The sequence below is a fragment of the Podarcis bocagei genome, assembly GCF_964188305.1.
Source record: "Podarcis bocagei genome assembly, chromosome: 13".
Classification (NCBI taxonomy): Eukaryota; Metazoa; Chordata; class Lepidosauria; order Squamata; family Lacertidae; genus Podarcis; species Podarcis bocagei.
In genome coordinates, this window is record NC_138138.1 from 32,883,736 (window position 1) to 32,904,560 (window position 20,825).

The 20,825-nt window shown below is 42.3% G+C and overlaps 1 protein-coding gene across 5 annotated transcripts in view; it reads left to right on the forward strand.

Moving 5' to 3' along the window:
- Positions 1-20,093, forward strand: part of LOC308570484 (uncharacterized protein) — a 65,065-nt gene extending 44,972 nt beyond the window's left edge. For 4 of the 5 annotated variants that reach the window (XM_081165365.1, XM_081165364.1, XM_081165366.1 and 1 more), the window contains 6 exons: positions 974-1,264; positions 15,887-15,970; positions 16,521-16,587; positions 17,162-17,217; positions 18,713-18,744; positions 19,243-20,093. In XM_081165365.1, the coding sequence (XP_081021491.1) occupies positions 974-1,264; positions 15,887-15,970; positions 16,521-16,587; positions 17,162-17,217; positions 18,713-18,744; positions 19,243-19,380 (668 nt within the window). In that variant the 3' untranslated portion in view covers positions 19,381-20,093. Of the gene's footprint in view, positions 1-973; positions 1,265-2,617; positions 3,069-15,886; positions 15,971-16,520; positions 16,588-17,161; positions 17,218-18,712; positions 18,745-19,242 lie in introns of those variants that run through there. The other variant, XM_081165367.1, reaches the window with a different exon arrangement.
- The last annotated feature ends 732 nt before the right edge of the window (positions 20,094-20,825 follow it).

Here is a 20,825-nt window from a genome sequence, read left to right on the forward strand (position 1 = left end):
AGAATGATTAAAAGAAACCAGCCACAAGATAGATCATAGAAATTGATTGATTGATATTATTTGAGAGAATCAATAGAAGTATATAATCACTAGAATAGGGATCGAGAACCTGTGGCATATACCTGGCCCATGAGGTCTCTCAATGCAGTCTTTATAGGCCTTGGGGGTGGTCAGGCTACATGGGGGCTGGTTTGTGTGCATGGGAGTGTACATGCTTTAGCTCCCTCTTAGGCATTAGCTGCTTGTTTGCAGCCCCACTCATTTTATGCTGGAAAAATGTTTCCTACTTATATCCTTATAAGGAATTTCCAACCATGATTAATGTCTGAATCTTCTCTCTATCATGTGAACTAAGCTACTAATTTTCAGAGGGGTTTCTGGTGGGTGTTAAATGGGATAACGGATGAAAAGCTGCCTTTCTGACAATCAAATATTCTCTAAGTAAATGTGCCTGAGGGTCAGAGATACATTGAATAGTTCATCAGAAGGAATGGTGTAAAAATTATACATTTTTGAGTCGTAGCTGCAGCCAAATTTGAGGGTGTGCCCTAGAGGAAGGGGATAGAAACATGCATTCTGCAAAAGTCCTTGACATAGGATTGCCCCATAGGATCTTTTTGCTCACCTAACTATTAATCTTCTATAACTTTTTAAGAATTAAATTGAGAGTCTATAAGCCCAAATTTCTAAATAAAAATTGAGGTGGCATTAAAATGCTTTAAATGGATAAAATAGAGTAGAACACTTGCTTAACACTTTCCCCAGAAAGAAATAATTAAAGGTAGTATACAACAAACAATTATGGAAAAAAACCAGTGCTAAAAAACAATACAATAAACAAAATAATGGTAATAAAGCAATCTAATGCCGATTGATTACTCAAATGTTCACGCTCCATTGCAACTGCATTTTCACCTAGTCCCTGCATTCATTTATGCTTTTTCTTTATTTCTTCCGTTTGTTCATTCTCTAGGTGAACTTCCTGCTCCTGATTTACTCTTGAACGCAACTTTGGTTCCTGAAGGGGAAACTATCACAGCACTATGTTTCGCTCCATCAGAGGTTGTGGTGACTGGATTTTTCTTCTGTAAAGATGGGGCTCTTGTTTCAGTCAAGAAAGCAATATGTCAAATTACTCAATACATAGTCTATGCATCGCTGAAGAATGCTGGACATTATTCTTGTGGTTACCAGCAGAAGGATTCAAAGAACCAAGTGAAGACATCTGCCCTCAGTGTTGCTCAGAATCTGATTGTCCAGTCAGGTAAGATTGTCAGGGACCTGCAAGGGAATGTTGCATGGTGGGATAGTCCTGTTTAGGGTTCCAGCAAGCCAGCCGTGCCATATTCTAGCATAGTCCATTTCATTCTCCATCCATTTGGTTTCTATCCCGCCACCACAATAATTTATCAGTATTTCATAGCCACAGAACATGTTCAGACCTCCCTGGTCTGCTTTTGAGATTACAGTGTTCAAACCTTACAGTTACAGATAGGTAGCCATGTTTGTCTACCATAGTCAAAACAAAAAAAATCCTTCCAGTAGCACCTTAAAGAGTCTCATTATACATGACAAAGCCATTTTTCACCTTCTCAACCCTTGCTTTTTCCTGTAAGACCTATTGCAGTTGTTAAGAGTCGTCAACAGGCTCATCACAGCTATCTGCCAATCACCCATTCCCACCACCCTTCTGAGTAATACCCCTCCCCACCTTCTCACTATATAGAAGGATCTGGCAACTTCTGTTTCAGTGTATCTGAAGAAGTGTGCATGCACACGAAAGCTCATACCAAGAACTAACTTAGTTGGTCTTTAAGGTGCTACTGGAAGGAATTTTTTTGTTCAAACCTTACAGTGTTTTTAGAAATGTTTTTCATTTGTTTACATACAACTAGCACATGCCTTGAGTGTGTAAGGTGCCATTTTGGTTGCTTAAGGTTTGACACTCAACTCTGAACAAATAGATCATGGAAAATGTATCGATGATTGTTTCTGTAGATCAAGGGGAGTGAGTTCCTCCTGAGTGCCTTGATGGCATCTGATGGCACAGAATTTATAAATGATCAGCATAGATGTAAGCAGTTTTCCCTATTCCAGGGAGGTAGGTAAATGATAGGTACATCATTATTCCATGAGCTGGGGTACTTTATTCACTCCTCTCAATTTTCCACTGTAGGCATGAAAATATTTTGAGCTGTGTGAATAGTTGCATTAATCCTTATGCCCTTTTAGTACTGCATAGCAAAACAGCTATGCCAACATTTTCCTTACCATGTCATCTCAACCCAGGTTTTTGCTAACAATAGGACCATCCTTGACTACAAATTAAGATTAAGTGGAAGAGGTTGAACCACAAAGCTAGGTTCAGGTGAATCTCTAAACCAAACTTTTGTTTAGCTGCTATGTCAGTCATTCTATGCTGCCAACATGTTCCTATTTGAGAGAATCAATAGGAGTATATAATCAGAGTAGGAAAAGTGTTATGATACACTTGTACATTCTTCCAACAAGCATCCAACCATAGGGAACTTGTTAACATCTATCTGCTGATTTATCTATCTGTATCTGGTCATATCTGAATAGACACAAAAACCTTTTTTTCCCCTATTCAATCCAGGTCAGACAATATCTCCCTATATTTGGATTCTCCGCTCCTCATTGGTGCTTCTTCTCCTGGTCTCAGCGCCAATCATGACCTATTTCATGGAAAAATGTAATTGCTCCTTGGTCGGACATAGAAACTAGGTAATCCCACTGGAAGAAAGAAAAATGCCTCCAGACTGTTCTTTGTCTATCCTCCTAACCTCATCCATCTATTCACTTACAATAATGTTTTCAGTATTTTGCTAAGCTGAGTTCAAGTACTGGTTTTGACCTTTAAGGTTCCAATAAATGGCATGGGTTCCATACGTTTTTATAGCAGGTACTGAAAATAATACAGCAAAGGTGTCTACATAGTATTAATTAATGGACATCAATGTATAGCCTTTTATCTGCTGGGATTTATATTATCTGCTGCTTATTTTAACATGCCTATGTTTTAAAATATTATTTGTATTTCTGCCAAATAAATTGTTTCGCTATTGTGTTGCTTTGAACTGTGCCGTATTTCTATAATATGTTAGCCAACCAGTGTGTGCTATGTTTAGAAAGAAGAAGAAGAAGAAGAGTTTGGATTTGATATCCCGCTTTATCACTACCCGAAGGAGTCTCAAAGCGGCTAACATTCTCCTTTCCCTTCCTCCCCCACAACAAACACTCTGTGAGGTGAGTGGGGCTGAGAGACTTCAAAGAAGTGTGACTAGCCCAAGGTCACCCAGCAGCTGCATGTGGAGAAGCGGAGACGTGAACCCGGTTCCCCAGATTACGAGTCCACCACTCTTAACCACTGCACCACACTGGCTCATGTAAAGGAGTAGAGAAAAAGATACACAGATAGAAATACAATTATATGGGGACCCTCAACTGGAAGACCATGGTGGGGAACCTTTTGGGGTCCAACCCCATTAGCCAACTTTGACAGATGGACCGGGTAACCCACCTGTCCATCACATGACATAATTCAGTTAAAATCCCTTCAGACGTTATCAAAACATGGGAACTACAAAGCAAGAAGGGGGGGGGGTTGGCAGCCCTGTGTTTTGCAAGCCACTTCATGACACTCTTTTTTATTTCCAAAACTAAGGACTCAAAGGAACATCACAACATGGCTTCAAAGAGCTACACTGGAAAGGAGAAGCTTCTCCCCTCTCCTTGAGCAAGGCATGCTTTGCTCCAGCAAAGGGACAACTGGGGGCCCACGTGAAGCTCCCAATTGTTCCATTGAAGGCCTGGCTTTAGTTATTTAGAAAATTATTTGTATACTGATATTCATACAAAAATATCAGAGTGGTTTACAACAATTGTACATAAAACCATATAATAAGAACCATATTAAAAGGTTAAAATCAGAAACAAGCTGAGGATGTCAGGTGTAGGATGGGTGGACTGGGCTTCCATAATTTGGTCAGCCAAAGGAGGAGACGTGATGGGCCTTGGTGTGCCTATGGACTGGAGGCTCCCCACACCAGTGTAAAACCAATCCAGCCTCTGGCAACTTCCCTCCCAGCTCCTCAATAGTTCTCATCCACAAAGGCATTCTTATTACACACCTCAGTCCTCCCAAGCCACAAATAAGTGGGAATGAGCAGCCAAAGATTTTAAAATGGGTGAAACACTGTGAAAGCACTGTTATGCTGTATACTATCTTATGACCAGGGATTCCAGGTGGGAGAGCAAATTGTCCAAACAAACTGTCCCAGATGTACATACCAAATCAGAAGCACTTGCAGAAGTAGATTGCATTGTGCTGGTATCTATCCAACCAGTTGAGGTTGTGCTGCTCTTCTAGGATGCTGAGGGGATCAGCCTCCTTCACTGTCAGAGTCAATGTTCATTAAAGTCCATTTAAGGGAACTGGTCCATCTCACAGAAGGCCAAAATAGCCACAGGGAAGTTTCCATTTAAGGCTCAGTCTTAACATGACTGCTGAAAAAACAGCTCTGCTTTAATAGAGTCCCCAAGCTGAATCCTGCAAGGAACCCTGTCCATAGTACTTTCTCTGTCATGCCTTGCTTTGCACCCCCTCATCTCTGTGCTGCTGAGGTAGTTAAGTCCAAACGAAAAGCAATTTCATAGGTCTCCTCCCCAAAGGAACACCATCCAGCCTCCGTTTACTTGGAAGACTTGAAGTCATTAATCCTGTCATGTACGTTGCATGAGCAGTGCCTGTTTCTGAGGAAAGAAGTGCAAGCTGGGAAGTGTCCCAGGATTGTGGATTGACCCCAGATTCTGTATCAAGCTGTGGTCATCCAGATGCTATTGGACTACAACTCCCATTTTCCTTTGCCATAAGACATGCTGGCTGAGGCAGAGGGGCGATAGAGTCCACCAGCATCTCAAAGGCCACAGCTTTCCCAGGCTCACTCTATGCAGTATGTTGGCACATGGACAGGGCCACTTCAGATGCTTGCTAAACAGGGTGATGGGCCCTCTAGTTTGCATATCAGTGACAGGGAGGTGGGACTTTGATACGATAATGTTTATTAAATGTTTTGATCACTTTCAGAATATTCTGTTGTTCTAGTGATGTTTGCTGACATGGACTCTCTCATGAGAAAGGCTGTTGTTGTTACAGCTGTGAAAGGTTAACTTGAAATATTAAGCTAAAATATTAAAAGAGCATTAAAAGGAGGAAAAGGAAAAGCAGTGAAGCCCCAAAATAGCACTTAGATTTATTGTAGACTCTTTTACTACACTGGTTCAGCCTAACATCTATTTTGATGAATACACTTCCTTCCTTTGAGGTTTTTATGAATGTATTTCTAATAGTTTGGCTTAATGGCTATGTTTAATTTTTGCAGTTCTGTTTTTCCAAGTACACCATTGCCTCTCATGAGGTTCCTGTATCTGTAGAAGTGGGTATCATATTAGGAAGCAAACCTTTGCACAAAAAGTTATAGTAAAGCAAACCAAAGTTAAAGCGGCATGAAGTTTTACCAGATTCAAGGCTCATTTTAGAAGCAGAGCTGCTGCTCTACTTAAGCCTGCCAGACGAAAACAACCCATTAAAAGCGTGCTTATGCCAGATTGACAGGTCACATGATCTAGCTGAATGGGTTTAGGATCCAGCCTAAGCTCTCCCTTCTTGGTCTTGCTCATGTCATGCCGCCGGGATGCTCATTTTAGGAAGTTACAGCAGCCTTGTCTCAGCTAGCTTTCGTTCAGCAGGCAGAGCCCTGGTTGAACTGGGTTGAGCAAGTTGCACCTTTGACTGAGCCAGGGTTGGGGACTTAATGCTGGCTGAGCCCAGATGAGTCGGGAATCAGCTGGCTTAACAAAAGAACCATTGCATCGAAAACTTCTGATCTAACAGATCTTGCCATAGTGCTTTGACCAAAAGAAACAATCCACCCACTAGATATTTGAGTTACCTGGAGACTCTGTCATATAAAGAGCCAATCCCCCCCCCTCAAAAAATATTGTATTCTTTTCCTGTCATGAGATTCTTTATACTGAATTTCCATAAAGAAAAGTCTGGGGGGGGGGGGGAGGAAACACAACAATGGAACAATAATTTGATATGAGTAAATTTTGATGAGCTTCTCTCAGATTAATTCGGAAATTGTTGCAGTTCTTCGAGGCAGAGAAATAATCTTCCTAAACCAGTCTAAAGGCTCACAGAAATTATCACTTCCACATCTCCAAGGAAGCTGGAGCCCCTTTCCATGGGGATACTAATAGAATGGCTGAATCCTTCACACCTGAGATATAACATAATAAGATGAAACTTGTAGCCAGACAGCAGGAAGGACCAGGATCAGTTGCCTCACAAAACGGTTGCTCGTTCCACTCCAACATCAGAAACTGCTGGACTAGGGATCAAGGCCCTGTGGCATAAAAGTGGCCCACCAGGTCTCACAATGCAGCCCAGGCACTCTCCCTTCTTTATAGGCCATGCTACCTTGGGGGTGGTTTGTGTGCATGGGTGTGTACATTCTTTAGCTTAGGCATGTCCAAAGTCTGTTTCGGGGCCCTAATCTGGCCCACCGGTTGGTTTAATCCAGCCCCTGTGGGGTAAAATCATTAAAAAAACCTCAACAACTTCAATCCTAAAAAAAGCCCAATAACTTCAATCCTAAAAAGGTCAACAACTATGGTTGGCCCTTTGGTTGGTCCTCACGGCCCTTCACTTCATCAAATCTGGCCCTTTTTGAAAAAAGTTTGGACACCACTGCTCTAGATCTATCTTGGGCATGGACTGCTGGTATGCAACCCCATTCACTTTATCTTGAGGGAATACTGTTCTCGAAGAGGGGGGGATTTCCTATTTATTTCCCAATAACAAAATTTTCACCACAATTAATGTCTGAATCTTCTCTCTATCATGTAAACTAATCTACTCATTTTCACAGCATCTTCTGATGAGGGAAAATAGGATAACAGATGAAAAGCTGCCTTTCTGACCATCAAATATTATCTTGAATGTGCCTGAGGATCACAGATATGTTGAATAGTTCACCAGAAGGAATGGTGTAAAATTATACATCCTTGAATCGTATCTGCAGCCACATGTGGGGGTGTTCCCCAGGGGAGGGGATAGAAGCATACATGCTGCAAAAGTCGTGATGATTTCCGTCTCATCTGTGAGAGAAGTAGAAGGAGCTGAGAGTCAGAGGTGGGAACAAACATCAGACTGGGAAGCCAACTCCTGCCCTGCCCTCATGAATCTCTTCTGGGTTCTCTGTAAGTTTGGGAAACTGGGAGGGCAACTTGATCTGGGGAAAGTAAACCCCATAATTCCCATCAGAGCTTTCCTAGGAATGTGTGTGTTTGTGTCAAAGATGGAATTACTCATCATTACCAAGAATGGAAGAGTGGTTGTTAAAATTAATGGACTTAGCTGAGATGGTGAAACTGGCATGTTTTATCAGGGAAATTCTGGAGCATGTGAGGGAACATGTCCCTGTGTGAGAGGGGGATCAGCGTGATTGGTGGTGGTGGACAGCAGGGCAGGAGTGGGTGATCGTAAAGTTTGACACCCCCCCCTTGAGGACTGCAGAAAAGCCAAGCTGTTTTCAACAGACATTTTAAAAAATAAACTGAAATAAGGCCTTCTTCTTCAGCTTGTGGAGGACATTTCATGAAAACATCCAACTTCTTCTTCTTCTTCTTCTTCTTCTTCTTCTTCTTCTTCTTCTTCTTCTTCTTCATCTTCTAGTACTATCTGCAAGAGAATAAAGGACTTTGGTTTAGGAATGACTGGGTTGCACAACACAATGTAAATGTACAAATTAAAGAAGTGCTAGTAGAGGGAACAGTGTGAAACACATGGGAAAGGGCGAATTTTATTGGTTTCTCCTCAGCTCTGCATTCGCACATGCTTGTTTAATCTCTTTCAACCCCATGCACCCTTTTGCACCCAGAAAAAAACCTGCAGCAGAATAGGAGGTGCTCTGACATAGAGGAAACTTGGCAATTATATGCCATTACATTGACTCTCATTTATATGTGTATTATTTTCATAATTGGAAACTACCAGGGTTTGCTAGAATACACTAAAGCCACTCCAAAGAGGCTGCAGCCAAAATAGCAGGTCTGGAGAATTATTAAAATACTGCTCTGCCCTTGTGTTTACTTGTTAAAATATATTATAAACATATTGCATGGATGTTATTGCAGGTGCTCTCCTAGCAAATCACTGGTGTTTGGGTGATGACAAAGATTCAGAGCTTTGCACTTCTACAGGTGAGTTTGGGACTGTGCAAGACTGTGTGTGCTAGTGTGTGCAGGATTGCAGAGAATGGTGTGTGTTTCTTCCTCTACTCGAACCACATGTTTAATGCTAAATGTTCCTTATCAAAGAAAGTCAGGGCTGTTTTGTTTCATCATCAAGCTTTTGGAAAATATGGGATGTACTAGAGGCTGCCACCCACACTTTCTCAGCTCACCAATCCCTCCAGCCCTCCATCCCCTCCACCTGGCTCAGCGGCGTAGCGTGAGTTGTCAGCACCCGGGGCAACGCAAGTAATTTGCGCCCCCTAACCCGGGGCAAGGCACGTAATTTGCGCCCCCCCTAACCCCTAACCTGCGAGTTGCCGCTGGCGCTGCTGCCCAAACGACGCCGCTTGCCCGGAGGAGGAGGGGGGCAGAGAGGCGAGGAAAATGCAACGGCCCAGCAGCTGCAGCAGCAGCGGCGGAGGCGGGGCTGTGAGGAGGGGCTGCCTGGCGCGTCCTCCGCGGCGAGTGCTGAGAGCCGCTGCCTGCCGGGCGCCTTTAGCCGGGCGCCGCGAGACACGCGGCTCTGCTACAGCCTGCGCCCGAGGCTCTCCGGCGACTCCGGAGGCAGCGAGCGCGCCCCCCCAGATGTTGCGCCCGGTGCGGCTTGCACCCCTTGCACCCCCCACGCTACGCCACTGACCTGGCTAACCCCTCCTCCATTTACCCCTCACTCACCCCCTTGCCTATCCCCTCATATCTTGCCCAAACCTCCCCCCCCCCCTTTCAGCTTGGCTGAACCCTCCTTCCCTCACATTCTGACCATTTACTAAAGCTATTCTGACTTTCTCTCACATCCTGCACTGCCTGCTTTTAAATGAGGCCAGGAGGGGCTTGAGAGAGCAAAACCACTCTCTGAAGGGCCTCCCATCCTCATTTAAGCAGCTCATGTGGGCTGGAGCTAGAGAGTTGTTTTATCCTTAAAAATATCATCCTATTGGAAACTTGACATAGGATTGCCTCATAAGATATATTTTGCTTACCTAAGTATTCATCTTCCATACCCTTTTAACAATTAATTTGAGAGTCTACAACCCCAGATTTCTAAATAAAAATTGAGGTGTGTTAAGATGCTTTAAATAAATAAATAAAATAAATAAATAAATAAATTTAAATAAATAAAACAGAGTAGAACACTTGTATGCCAGTTCCCCCCCAAGAAATAATTTAAAGCAATATACAATAAATAATTATGAAAAATTGTGCTAAAAAGCAGTACAGTAATACAAAACTAATGGTGATAAAACAATCTAATTCTACATGATTATTCAAATGTTCACCCTCCATAGCAATTACATTTTCACTTACTCTCTGGATTCATTTATGCTCTTGAATGAATGAATGAACGAATGAACTTTATTACGGCCACAGACCAGCATAAGAAAAACATATAATAAAATAGTGGTTAGGATTTAAACAGATAATTGTTAGAGCAAATAAGGACAAAGAAACAAGCATAGGATAAAACATGTGAATAAAATATTAGATTAAACACTGATAATGGATGAATAAAGACTGATAATTAAAACAGATAAAAGCTAAGAAAAAAAGAAATAAAAACATGCAGTTTAAACAACTGTAAGAAGCAAAACTTAAGGGAAGACAGGTCTTGCAATATGGGCCGTCAGTTTAGGACTGGTTTGTGACACAAACCATCCTTCGGTGAATATCCATCATGGCAGCGCAAAATCTAGCTACTGAGTATGTGACATCTGGGTTTTCATCCTGGAGTAGTAGGGAGATGTTAAGTTGTTCTGTACGTCCTGAGGATTTTTTCAGGATAGGCAGGATAAACCTGGCCCGTATGTCTATGTAATACAGTGGTACCTCTGGTTAAGAACGTAATTCGTTCTGGAGGTCCGTTCTTAACCTGAAACTGTTCTTAACCTGAGGTACCACTTCAGCTAATGGGGCCTCCTGCTGCTGCCGTGCCGCCGCCACTCAATTCCTGTTGTTACTGGGGCCTACTTTGGGAGGTTCGCTATGCTTTCGGGAATTTGGCCTTACCCATCAGCTCTATCCCTGTAGAGTTCCTGAAAACATGTCTCCCTAATCCTTGACGGGATATAGGATTCTGCCACTAATGGTTTGTTAGGTTGGGAGAGCCTTATGATGTTCCAGAAGAGAGCTGCATTAGGGTTCTGTAGGATGAGGTCTGCAACGTATCCTTCCAGCTCACTCCATTGGGTTCTGATATCAGATTTCTGGCACATTGGGGGCATGTAGGCATTTATAAATAGTAGAGCCTTCTCATTGAGGTGGAGCATAGTAGCCATGGCAAGTGTCTTAAGGGAGGGGAGGGGCCTTGGTGTAGAGCCAATGTTGGTAGAGATAAGGGTCCCCAACCCCCCTTTTGCTCTGCCAAGCCTCTTCCCTGGTTCAGCTCCGGTTGTAAAGGAATTATATCCATTTAATGATATGTCATCCCTGGCCCAGGTTTCCTGAATCAAGATGATGTGATGTTGTGATAGAAAATCAGTGAAGCAAGTACCCCTGATAGATGCAGCCCATCTGGCTACATTCCAGGTTTGGAGGGTGACCTTATGCTGGCCTGTTGGCTGTCAGTCCCTCTTTCCCTCATGGGATGGTTGGGGGGCTATTAGTTCCTTCTGTGCCTTTGGAAGTATTAGGGAGGCATGTGCTGCAAAGTGGGGATCTTTGACTAGCAAAGAGCCAACTTCCTGAGCAGGGACCTCATTTGTCCTGTTCTGCCAGAGAGGTAGTGGGGAAACTGGTCCTCCTGTTTAACGGTGAGTATCTGGGCACCAGTTGGATTGTGAGTTTTGGAGGCATTAGGCAAAAGTCCGTGTGTAGCCTGGGTACTATTGTATGGTTTCAACTGTCTGTCGGCGACATGGGGTTCCTTGAAGGTTATTAACATGGGAGTGTCAGGGTTGTCAGAGTCCCCCTCTTCATCTCTGTCACCTGGGAAGAGATCAGTCAGATGCACATATGGCCTTCTTCATGATGGGGAGCTATTGGTCATATTTAAATGTTGTGTTTACAGTTCCAGTGTCCTTACATCTAGAGTTGAAATTTCAGACTTTATGCTTACTAATCTCCTCTTCAGCTCTTGTAGATCTAAACTCAGGGTTTTATTCTCCCCCTTCGTGCAACTGGCATTTCTGTTATTTAATTTAGTTTCACTTTTCAACATTGGCTTTGATTCTCTGCCAGAGATCAGCTGTCTCACTGTTTCGACCTTGAAGACCCTTATCGGGAGTGAGTCTGCCGTAAGATGTTTTTCATCTAAATATGTCGGGATGAGGGCTGGTTTGCTAAAAGTCATGTATGGTATTTCTTATGCTGGGCAGAAAGTGGAATTTTTCCAGATCTACATTTTGATAGTGGCAGTTCAGAAGCTGGGATAGGGACGTCATGATTGACCTGCCATTCATTCATCTGTGCACATTGTGGTGAATCTCAAGCATTATTTGATTCTTTTGAAGGACTTGGCAAGATCTTGTTACATCCAGGACTCAGGTTGTTAGATCGATGATGCAGCTGTGCCTTGTCATCCTTTTAACCATTTGAGTGTTTGTGGAGGGAGAGAACGTGTCCAGATTTTGCTCTGTATTAAATAATTTGGTTTCAAATTTCAAAAATAATTTCAAAAATAATTTCAAAAATAATTATTTCAAAAATAATTGAATTTCACTCAGTCTTTGAAGAACTAAGACCATGGTTTCTGCAGACATTATGCAAATTTCGTGGTAGGGGTGTATGTTAGAAATCTGTTTAAAACAAGCTCCTCCACTGTCTTGTTCTAAAGAGATGGGTGGGCCAGCATTTGGGATAAGGGGAACCCCTCTTGTTCCTAACCTCTGCGTCAGATTATCTCATTGCCTCCCTGAAAGGGAGGGGGTTCCCATGACATTGTTACTTATTATTTGTTTGGTTTCCAATCTGGGGATGAAGGTGTCAATTTTCAGCTGCTTCTCTGCTTTAGAGGATTTGTGAGTCCCAATTATGCTGTTTGGGCTATTCCTGCCTTTTTTCCCTTCTGGCAGCCATTCCAGTAAAGTTAGCAGAGTTCTACCAAGCTGGAGTTGAGTCTTTGCAGCAATGTGTTAGTCCAAAATTTTAGCCAGTAGACAAAACTGCAGGTCAGTCACAGAGGCAGGCTTCATCGGGCGTCCATTGTTGGGGTAAGTCAGGTTGAGCAGTAAAACAATACAACAATAAACTAAAAACAAGGAGAGGCGATAAGGCAGCCATTAAGATGTTAAAAATGTGAGATTAGAATCAGGAAATGGCTAAAAACTACTTAAAAGCTTAACTGAAGACAGGAGCTCTGACTAGGCTGCTGTCTCAGTCGCTATCTTGGATATTTTTGCTCACCTAATTATTGATCTTCTATACCTTTTAAATAATTAAATTGAGAGTTTACAACCCCAAATTTCTAAATGAAAATTGAGGCGGCATTAAATACTTTAAATTAAAAAAACAGAATAGAGCACTGACATGCCACTTTCCCCATAAAGAAATAATTAGAGGCAGTATACAAGACACAATTATGAAAAAAGTGCTAAAAAGCAATACAGCAAGACAAAATAATGGTGATAAAGCAATCTGATTTGGTCCATTGCAACTACATTTTCACTTACTCTCCGCATTCACTTATGCTCTTTATTTATTTATTCCGTTTGTTCTCTAGGTGAACTTCCTGCTCCTGATTTATTCTTGAACGCAACTTCGGTTCCTGAAGGGGAAATTATTGCAGTACTCTGTACGGCTCCATTAGAGGTCATGGTGACCAGATTTTTTTTCTGTAAAGATGGGGCTCCTATTTCATTCAAGAAAGCAACATCTCAAAATGCTCGAATAATCGTAAATGCATTGCCGAAGAATACTGGCCAATATTCCTGTGGTTACCAGCAGAAGGATGCAAAGAACCAAGAGAAGACTTCTGCCCTCAGTGTTGCTCAGGATCTGATTCTCCAGTCAGGTAAGGTTGTAGAAATGATCAAACTAGGAACCTGCAAGGGACCTGCAAGAGAATGTTGCATGGTGGGACCAGTGGCGCAGCGTGGGGGGTGCAGGGGGGGCCGGGCGCACCGGGCGCAACATCTGGGGGTTAGGGTTAGGGGGCGCAAATCCACGGGTTAGGGGGCGCAAATTACTTGCCTTGCCCCGGGTGCTGACAACCCACGCTACGCCACTGGGTGGGACAGTTCTGTTTAGAGTTCCAGCTAGCCAGCCGTGCCATATTTCAGCACAGTCCATTTCTATGCCCCCACCACAACAGTTAATCATAGCCACAGAGCATGTTCAGACTTCCTGGGAACACATTCATATATTTATCTAAATGAAAATAGGTGCTGTTTTGCACCTATGCAACCAATGTTGGAGAATCTGGCCAATAGCATGAAGATGACAACACTTCTCCAGGAACACTGTTTAATGGCCTATTAAAAAATAGGTATTGCTATTAGACAGCTTATCAAAAACATTCATGATTTATGTGTCTAGCCTCTAGGGATGGGGCTTAGATCAGCCTAAATCCATCCCGTTTCATTCCTTTTGGCACATCATGTTTTTCTAAAGAGTGCATGAAAGGTTACATGTGTTCTTTCATCCAGCTAAGTCATACTTTGAGTAGGCCCAATGAAATGAATGGCTCTTAGTCATAACCAGTGAATTTTAGTTCAAATGAAACAATTTAGTTCAAATTGTAATGATGCACATTAATATATACATTATATTCCAATGGTACGTAAGCAGCATTACTGAGTAAAAATATTTACTTATTTATTTGTTTATTTGTTTGATTGTTTGTTTTAGTATGCCATTTTAAATCTTAACACAGAAACAAAATAATGCAATTTACTCAAGCACAATCATGAAAAGAATATATTTTTTATCATTTACTGTCAGAGATCATTAATACACTGAGACCACAATAATAGAATATTTTTGTCACTGTAGAAACTTTGATAGCACTCTTGATGTCAATGTCTGAATTTTTCTCCATTTTTGACAAAGACCAATGATTGCCATCAATCAAGCCGGTTGGCTATACAGTGGTACCTCAGGTTAAGTACTTAATTCGTTCCGGAGGTCCGTTTTTAACCTGAAACTGATCATAACCAGAAGCATCACTTTAGCTAATGGGCCTCCTGCTGCCGCCATGCTGCTGGAGCACGATTTCTGTTCTCATCCTGAACAAAGTTCTTAACCCGAGGTACTATTTCTGGGTTAGCGGAGTCTGTAACCTGAAGCATATGTAACCCAAGGTACCACTGTACAGAGGAAAATGGATAAATAGTTTATTTATTCAAAAACATGAGGGAAGAGTAATACCTGATTTAGGCTTGCCATATTTCAAAAAGTAAAATTCCTGACACCCTAGCCTTCCTCCAAAAAACACACGGGGGGAGGAAGATGAGGTCAGGATAACCAAGTCATATTTATTTTCCACCATCCTCCTACTCCTCAGTTGGTACTACTGCATGTGGGGAGTCAGGGGACACAAGCACCCTTTGGGTCTCCCACGTAATGGGGGACATTTCTTCTGCTGCTTGGGGGGGGGCAGACCCCCCCCAAAAAAACCCCTGGTTGCCACACATACAGAAAAATCCAGACATCGCTTAAAATTCAAAAAATCCCCCAGGATGCCTTTTTAGGCATCTGATTTCCTTGCATATCTGGAATTTTCAGGACATATGGCAATCCCAGCCTGATTTAGGTGGGGCCAATTTTGGCTTTGTGAGGGAAACCAAATAAAGACTCTTTTTTGCGTGACCAGGCCACAACAGCCCCAGCCCCCAAGGATCTTAGGAAAGGAACAAAGACTCTCACAATGTGTTATGGAATTAAAATTAGGCCACAACTTTATTGAACTTCCGAATGTAAGAAGACCTTGGCTTAGGCCTTGGGCGTGTATGCCTCCCAGCCCCCCCCCCCCCGCCAGGGGAACTGGGGCACATCAGGGTAAATGTGATATGGGGGTGCACTGCAAGATGTATGTGTACACAAGGAGCCCAGCCCATATCCCCGCATGTAGTTCACTGATTACCTTTCAGTGTATAGCCAGTGACACCCATTATATAACCCCTTTAAGAGGGAACCCTGGGATCACCCCCCAATAGGGAAAATAAGACTAAAGGATTCCACCCAAGGCCATAACCGCCAAAGTTGTGACGAATTGCTATAGGGAAGACAAAACCTGCCAATGCAGGAAAATTTATTCCCAATCCTTCAACAGCAACCAATCAAAGACCATAGCAGCACCCACTAAACAGTAAGAAAAAGTTAACCTGCAAACAAGAAAACATTAAACAAAGGGAGGGGAGGGTGGGAGAATCTCCTGAGCCAACTGCCTGCTACTTTCGGCTTCACCCCATATATATAAATGGGACTGGCCTCAACTCCCAGCAAGAAACTTGATTACTGAGGCTGGACATTAACCTCCAATTAATAATGCTGAGAGGCAGGCCAGCCCCTGTTTGCCAGTATGTTCCCTGGGAACTGTAGCACCGTGCGCGATCCCGCAAAGGGCACCCACAATGTAAAGTGTGAGGGCTCATTCTTCTTTGATCTAATTCAGGTTGCTCTTCTTTTTTGACAGGGTCAAATCAGAAAATTATATATGGAGTTGTGAGTGTTACTATTCTGGTGTTGGTACTTTTGATCTACCTTTTGGTCAAGAAAGGTGCGTACTGGTAACCTGAAGCAATGATAATCTACCACGAAAAGGGTTGATTTTTCAAGTAGGAACAACATTTGAACTGAAACTCAGCTTTCCTTCAAAACACACACTTGCAATGCAAGTCTCCAATCAAAAATGTCTTTACTTTCTATGTGTGTGCATATATGTGTGTGTGCACGCACATGCACAGGTATGGGAGAAATTGTGCACAAACATGTATATGTTAGCAAAAAGAAAGTACAAAACTGAATTCTGTTAGGGGAAATTGTATCCATTTAGAGGAGTGTGCATTTAGAGGAGTGGCTTCAACTGCCACTCCTCCTTCATGAAACTGCCCCCTCCTTCCAATTTTGTGATAGGGTTGCCATATTACAAAAAGTAAAAACCAAAAACCACCCCTGAAGTTTTCGAGCTTTTCTTTTCTTTTCTTTTCTTTACAAAAACGTCCCCCCACCAAACACCGCCTTTTGGAAATTACATCCAGATGACAATTCCGCCTTTGAAATACCTAATTTATGACAGCTTCTTTGCCTCTCTTCTTTTTTGGTTTTAGTGCTGTGTCGTCAGCTATCTTCAAGGCAGGACAGAGTCAACACTGAGCACATTCCTTTTGATTATGTGTAAGATTTTCATTTCTTCATTCGCTTTATTTGTATGCCGCTTTTCCACACACACAAAATTATGCTCAAAGCAGCATAGAAAGAAAGAAGGCAGGAATTTATTTCAAGCACTCCAAAAACAAGGTCATTGTTAACATAGCAAAACAATATTTTTTCATGCACTATGTTCTTTGTTCAGCCCTATTGTTGAGAATGTGTGGGGATTTTTGTTTCTTGTTTTTTACACTTTCTCCTAAGCTGTTTTCCGGCAAGGTCCCTGCATCTCCCCACTGCCACTGTTGGACAAATAGCAGAGGGATTTAGATCAGAGACATGGTACAGGGGAAGAAAATACATGAATGAACTAACAAGAGCCTTCTGCTGTTGCCTAAACATTTATACTGAAGCTTCTGCTCTTATCAGATTTAAAGCTTCATGTGACTAAACCAAGTTTTAAAATTCAGATCTCCTGCATTTTGTATCATTCATGGTTGTGTGAAGGAAGGCAGATCTCATCCTTCTCAGAAAAGGCTTTCTGCTACAGAACCAGTAAATATGTAGCACCACAAATGCATTTGTCTCTTGTTTTTCTTAGGGAAGAAACTGCAGTCAAGGACAATAGCAGAAACCTGGCCTCTGAAGAAGTTCAGTGTAAGATAATTCTTTTCTCCCTTTAGACCACAGTTGCATCACGAATCATGCCACAAGTCTAGCACACAATCAGAGGATCTGCAGAATGTTTAGCAGCTTTATCTTTTTTGGTCTAAATAGTTAAGTTTGCAGACTTTGTGACTGTGGGGAAATGCTCTAAAAACGAGTATATACATGTTTCTGCTAAAAAACTAGGAAGACAGTTATGCTCTTCAGCTAATCACGTGACTGTAAAATGTGTTTGAAATATCTAAAATGAAGGATTAAGAACTTTGAATTCAGGTGTTACTTTTTAGTATTGCTATACAATCCCTTGGAGGTTTCTGTGTGAAAGTCAGAATTTAGTTTTAGGATACAAATATTATGTTCTGGAACATGAAAACCACAAATTTAATTAAGTTTTTAAAAACCCTTTCACTCTCCAAACCTAATGGAAGGTACAGTGGTTTTATTTTGTTATGCAGCTGCATTCCAATGACCTCAGATGCAAACCCTTGTGTCTCCAGGAGAAACTAGATTTTTCTGCAGTTATTTCTAACTCAGTGAAGCTTCTGGTTCATGCTTACCTACAAAAATTGTAATACATTATTTGGTAGAATAGGCTTATAAATAGAAGTTGTGGGCTGTGGGAGAGAATGCTCTCACTGTGGTTCCTAACCCACATGACGCATTTAACAAACAATGACGCCCACATAGCCATTTTGGAAGGCTTCTCTCAATGTAGCTTTACCAGAACCGCTGAATTTGAATGTGTTACTCATTTCCAGAGAGCTATTTTTGAAGGCCTATAGTATACAACTGTTTCTGTTGCCCTCCCTGACCTCTTAGTCAGACGCATTCTCAGGATAGCACAACCACCCAGACAGTGATGGATTATAACTCTCATCAGACCCAGCCAACATGCCTTTCCACTCCTGACCCTTGCTGTTGAATGAAGAACTCAAACTTTCTGTTTCTGCCAAACCCATTAACGAATAGACCTGGGTGATACCCAGGCAAACAAGAGTAAAGGTACAGCAGATGAATTGTATGGCTTAGTGTGGGCTGAGACATTGATCCAAGAAGCTACACGTACCCTGCCTCTTCCTTTTGAAGAGTAGGACAGAAACAAGTCTTGACATAGCAAACAAGAGGTATTTCTGCTCTGGAAAAGCAAACTGAGAAAGCAAATTGGCACTTTGGTGAGTGAATGGGGCCTGTGAGGTATGTTTATGTCAGTGCTGACTGATTCTCAGACACCTTTTCCTGGAGAAGCTCAATACTAGCAGGACTGACAGGAGGTGTCAGTGATGGCAATGGTCCTTGAGGAGCTGCGTGGGCATTGCTGTATTTGAAGCAAATGATAGCTTCAAGAAAGAGCCTGGTGATCAGGGATGAACCACTCCTAAAAGGCTGATACATGTTACAATTGTACACAATACACATAAGTACACATACTTATACACATCCTTGAAGTTGTACTGTGTGACTAAACTAACTGTGAATTTGTCTTCAGATGCCACACTTACGGGACTCCATCAAACAGTGGTGAGTAAAATGTCTCAGCCAAATCTGGGGTTATCTGTCTTGGTACAGTAGACCATATTCAATTCTGACTTTGACTAGTTTATAAAGTGTAGCAGACAGCCTCCTACCCCTGAACCCAGGACTGTTCAGGGGTAGCAGGCTGTCCAGTACACTTGCCCCAGGACTCGGAGGGCTAAGCTGGCTGGGGGGGCGCCAGGGGCCTGCGGGACTTACACTGTTGTGCCAAGAACTTTATTCTAACAAAACTTCCTTGGTGAGCCTCAGACAAGCTCTGCATTGGCCTGATATTACCCAAGGAAGTGAACTATTGTAGCCTGCCCCACTCATACCCCCTCTGGGTCCACTTATGTACCAAGAACCCTGGAATACTATGTAAAACTACAAATATATTCCAGATAGGTGAGCAGTTTTTTCTTGCCATAACAACAATTGACCCCAAATTACTTCTGCCAAAAAGCCAATATCAGTAGGTAACTATTTTTTTTTCCAATTTCCAAGCGATCACCACCCCGAAATACAGAAACAACAACCTATGCATCTGTTACTCCATTGTACAAGCAACCTGCCTGTGAGACCTCCAACATTTCACATGCCGATGCAGCATCCTCACAATGCATGACAATTTATGGGAATTGATAATATGGAAGAAGTTTGAAAGTGCTAGAACTGGAGGAATTTGGAAGCTTTACAGCCCCCAGAAGATCTGAGAAGACTTTCATCCAATTTTCTGTTTATTATTTTATTTACTCTTTTCCTGCCTCTAACCATGCAAGGAACCTTTTTTTGGTTTCCCACTGTTATGCACACTTAACCTTCAAATTCTACCATATCCTCATGGTTGTGTCTGATTGCAATTTCATTGGTAATGTCAAATGTTAAATGATGTAACCACAGGTCGATGGAATGGCAAAAGTGATGTTCATTCTGTTGTGTTAATAATGGTACACTTGTCTGTTCAACACAATAGAAATACCTGGGAATTCTGCTTGCTGACATCCTAGGCCTATAAATATGGGTATCATAGAAAACATAGAAATCATGGCAAATGTATTTTGCCTATTGGTTTGTTATATAGGAAGATGAAGTAATCAATTTCTGCTTCACACATGAGAATGTTGGAGATTATCCTATATTCCAAATTAGCAGTGCAGTCGAAGCCCAGGATCCGTCCGGATAAGAGACTTTAGAGAGCCCTCAGCAATTGCGCCTGCCCTGTGCAACACCCTCCCATCAGATGTCAAGGAAATAAACAACTATCTGACTTTTAGAAGACATTTGAAGGCAACCCTATATAGGGATGTTTTAAATGTTTGATGTCCTATCATGTTTTAATTTGTTGGAAGCCACCCAGAGTGGCTGGGGTAACTCAGATGGGTGGCATATAAATATTATTATTATTATTATTATTATTATTATTATTATTATTATTATTACATTTTCCCAGCTGAGCCAGGGCAATGCTGGTTAAGTTCCCTGTGCTGGCTGAGCTGGAGATATGAGCATGAATTCCCACTGGTGAAACATAAGCCAGTGTAAGAGTAAAAAGGGGGTGGTAGGAACATGATGGGGGAAGGCAAGGCATACTCTTATTCCAAATGCAATCTAGCATGATCATGTGACTCAGGGCCTAACAATCAACTGCCAGTTCAGGAATAGGGGTAACTTATGCTTGCCAGTTTGGGCATGACTCAGTCTCATTGAACCTAGTGGAATTTCCTCCAGCATGAATATGAATGAAACTGGGCTTCCTATCTATACTTCATGTGCACATTGTACTGTAGAGACCTGAACACCAACCACAACAATAGGAATTGACTCATAACACAGTATGAGTTCAGAGTTGAGGAACAAGCAGTTTTTCTGGGGGAACTCCAGGGTTTGCAGTACCAGCACCTTCCCCCCCTTCAAATGTTAAAAGTGTGGCACTTACTGTAACAACTTCATGGTGAGCCCTTGCTTAACCCCAACTCCCCTCAAAGTGACTCTTCCCAAAGGACAGATTGCCTTTGGGGCCAACCCCTTTGGGGCAACACCACTGGGGGGGGCACCACTGCCTCTGTCAGCCAATGCCTTGATAATTC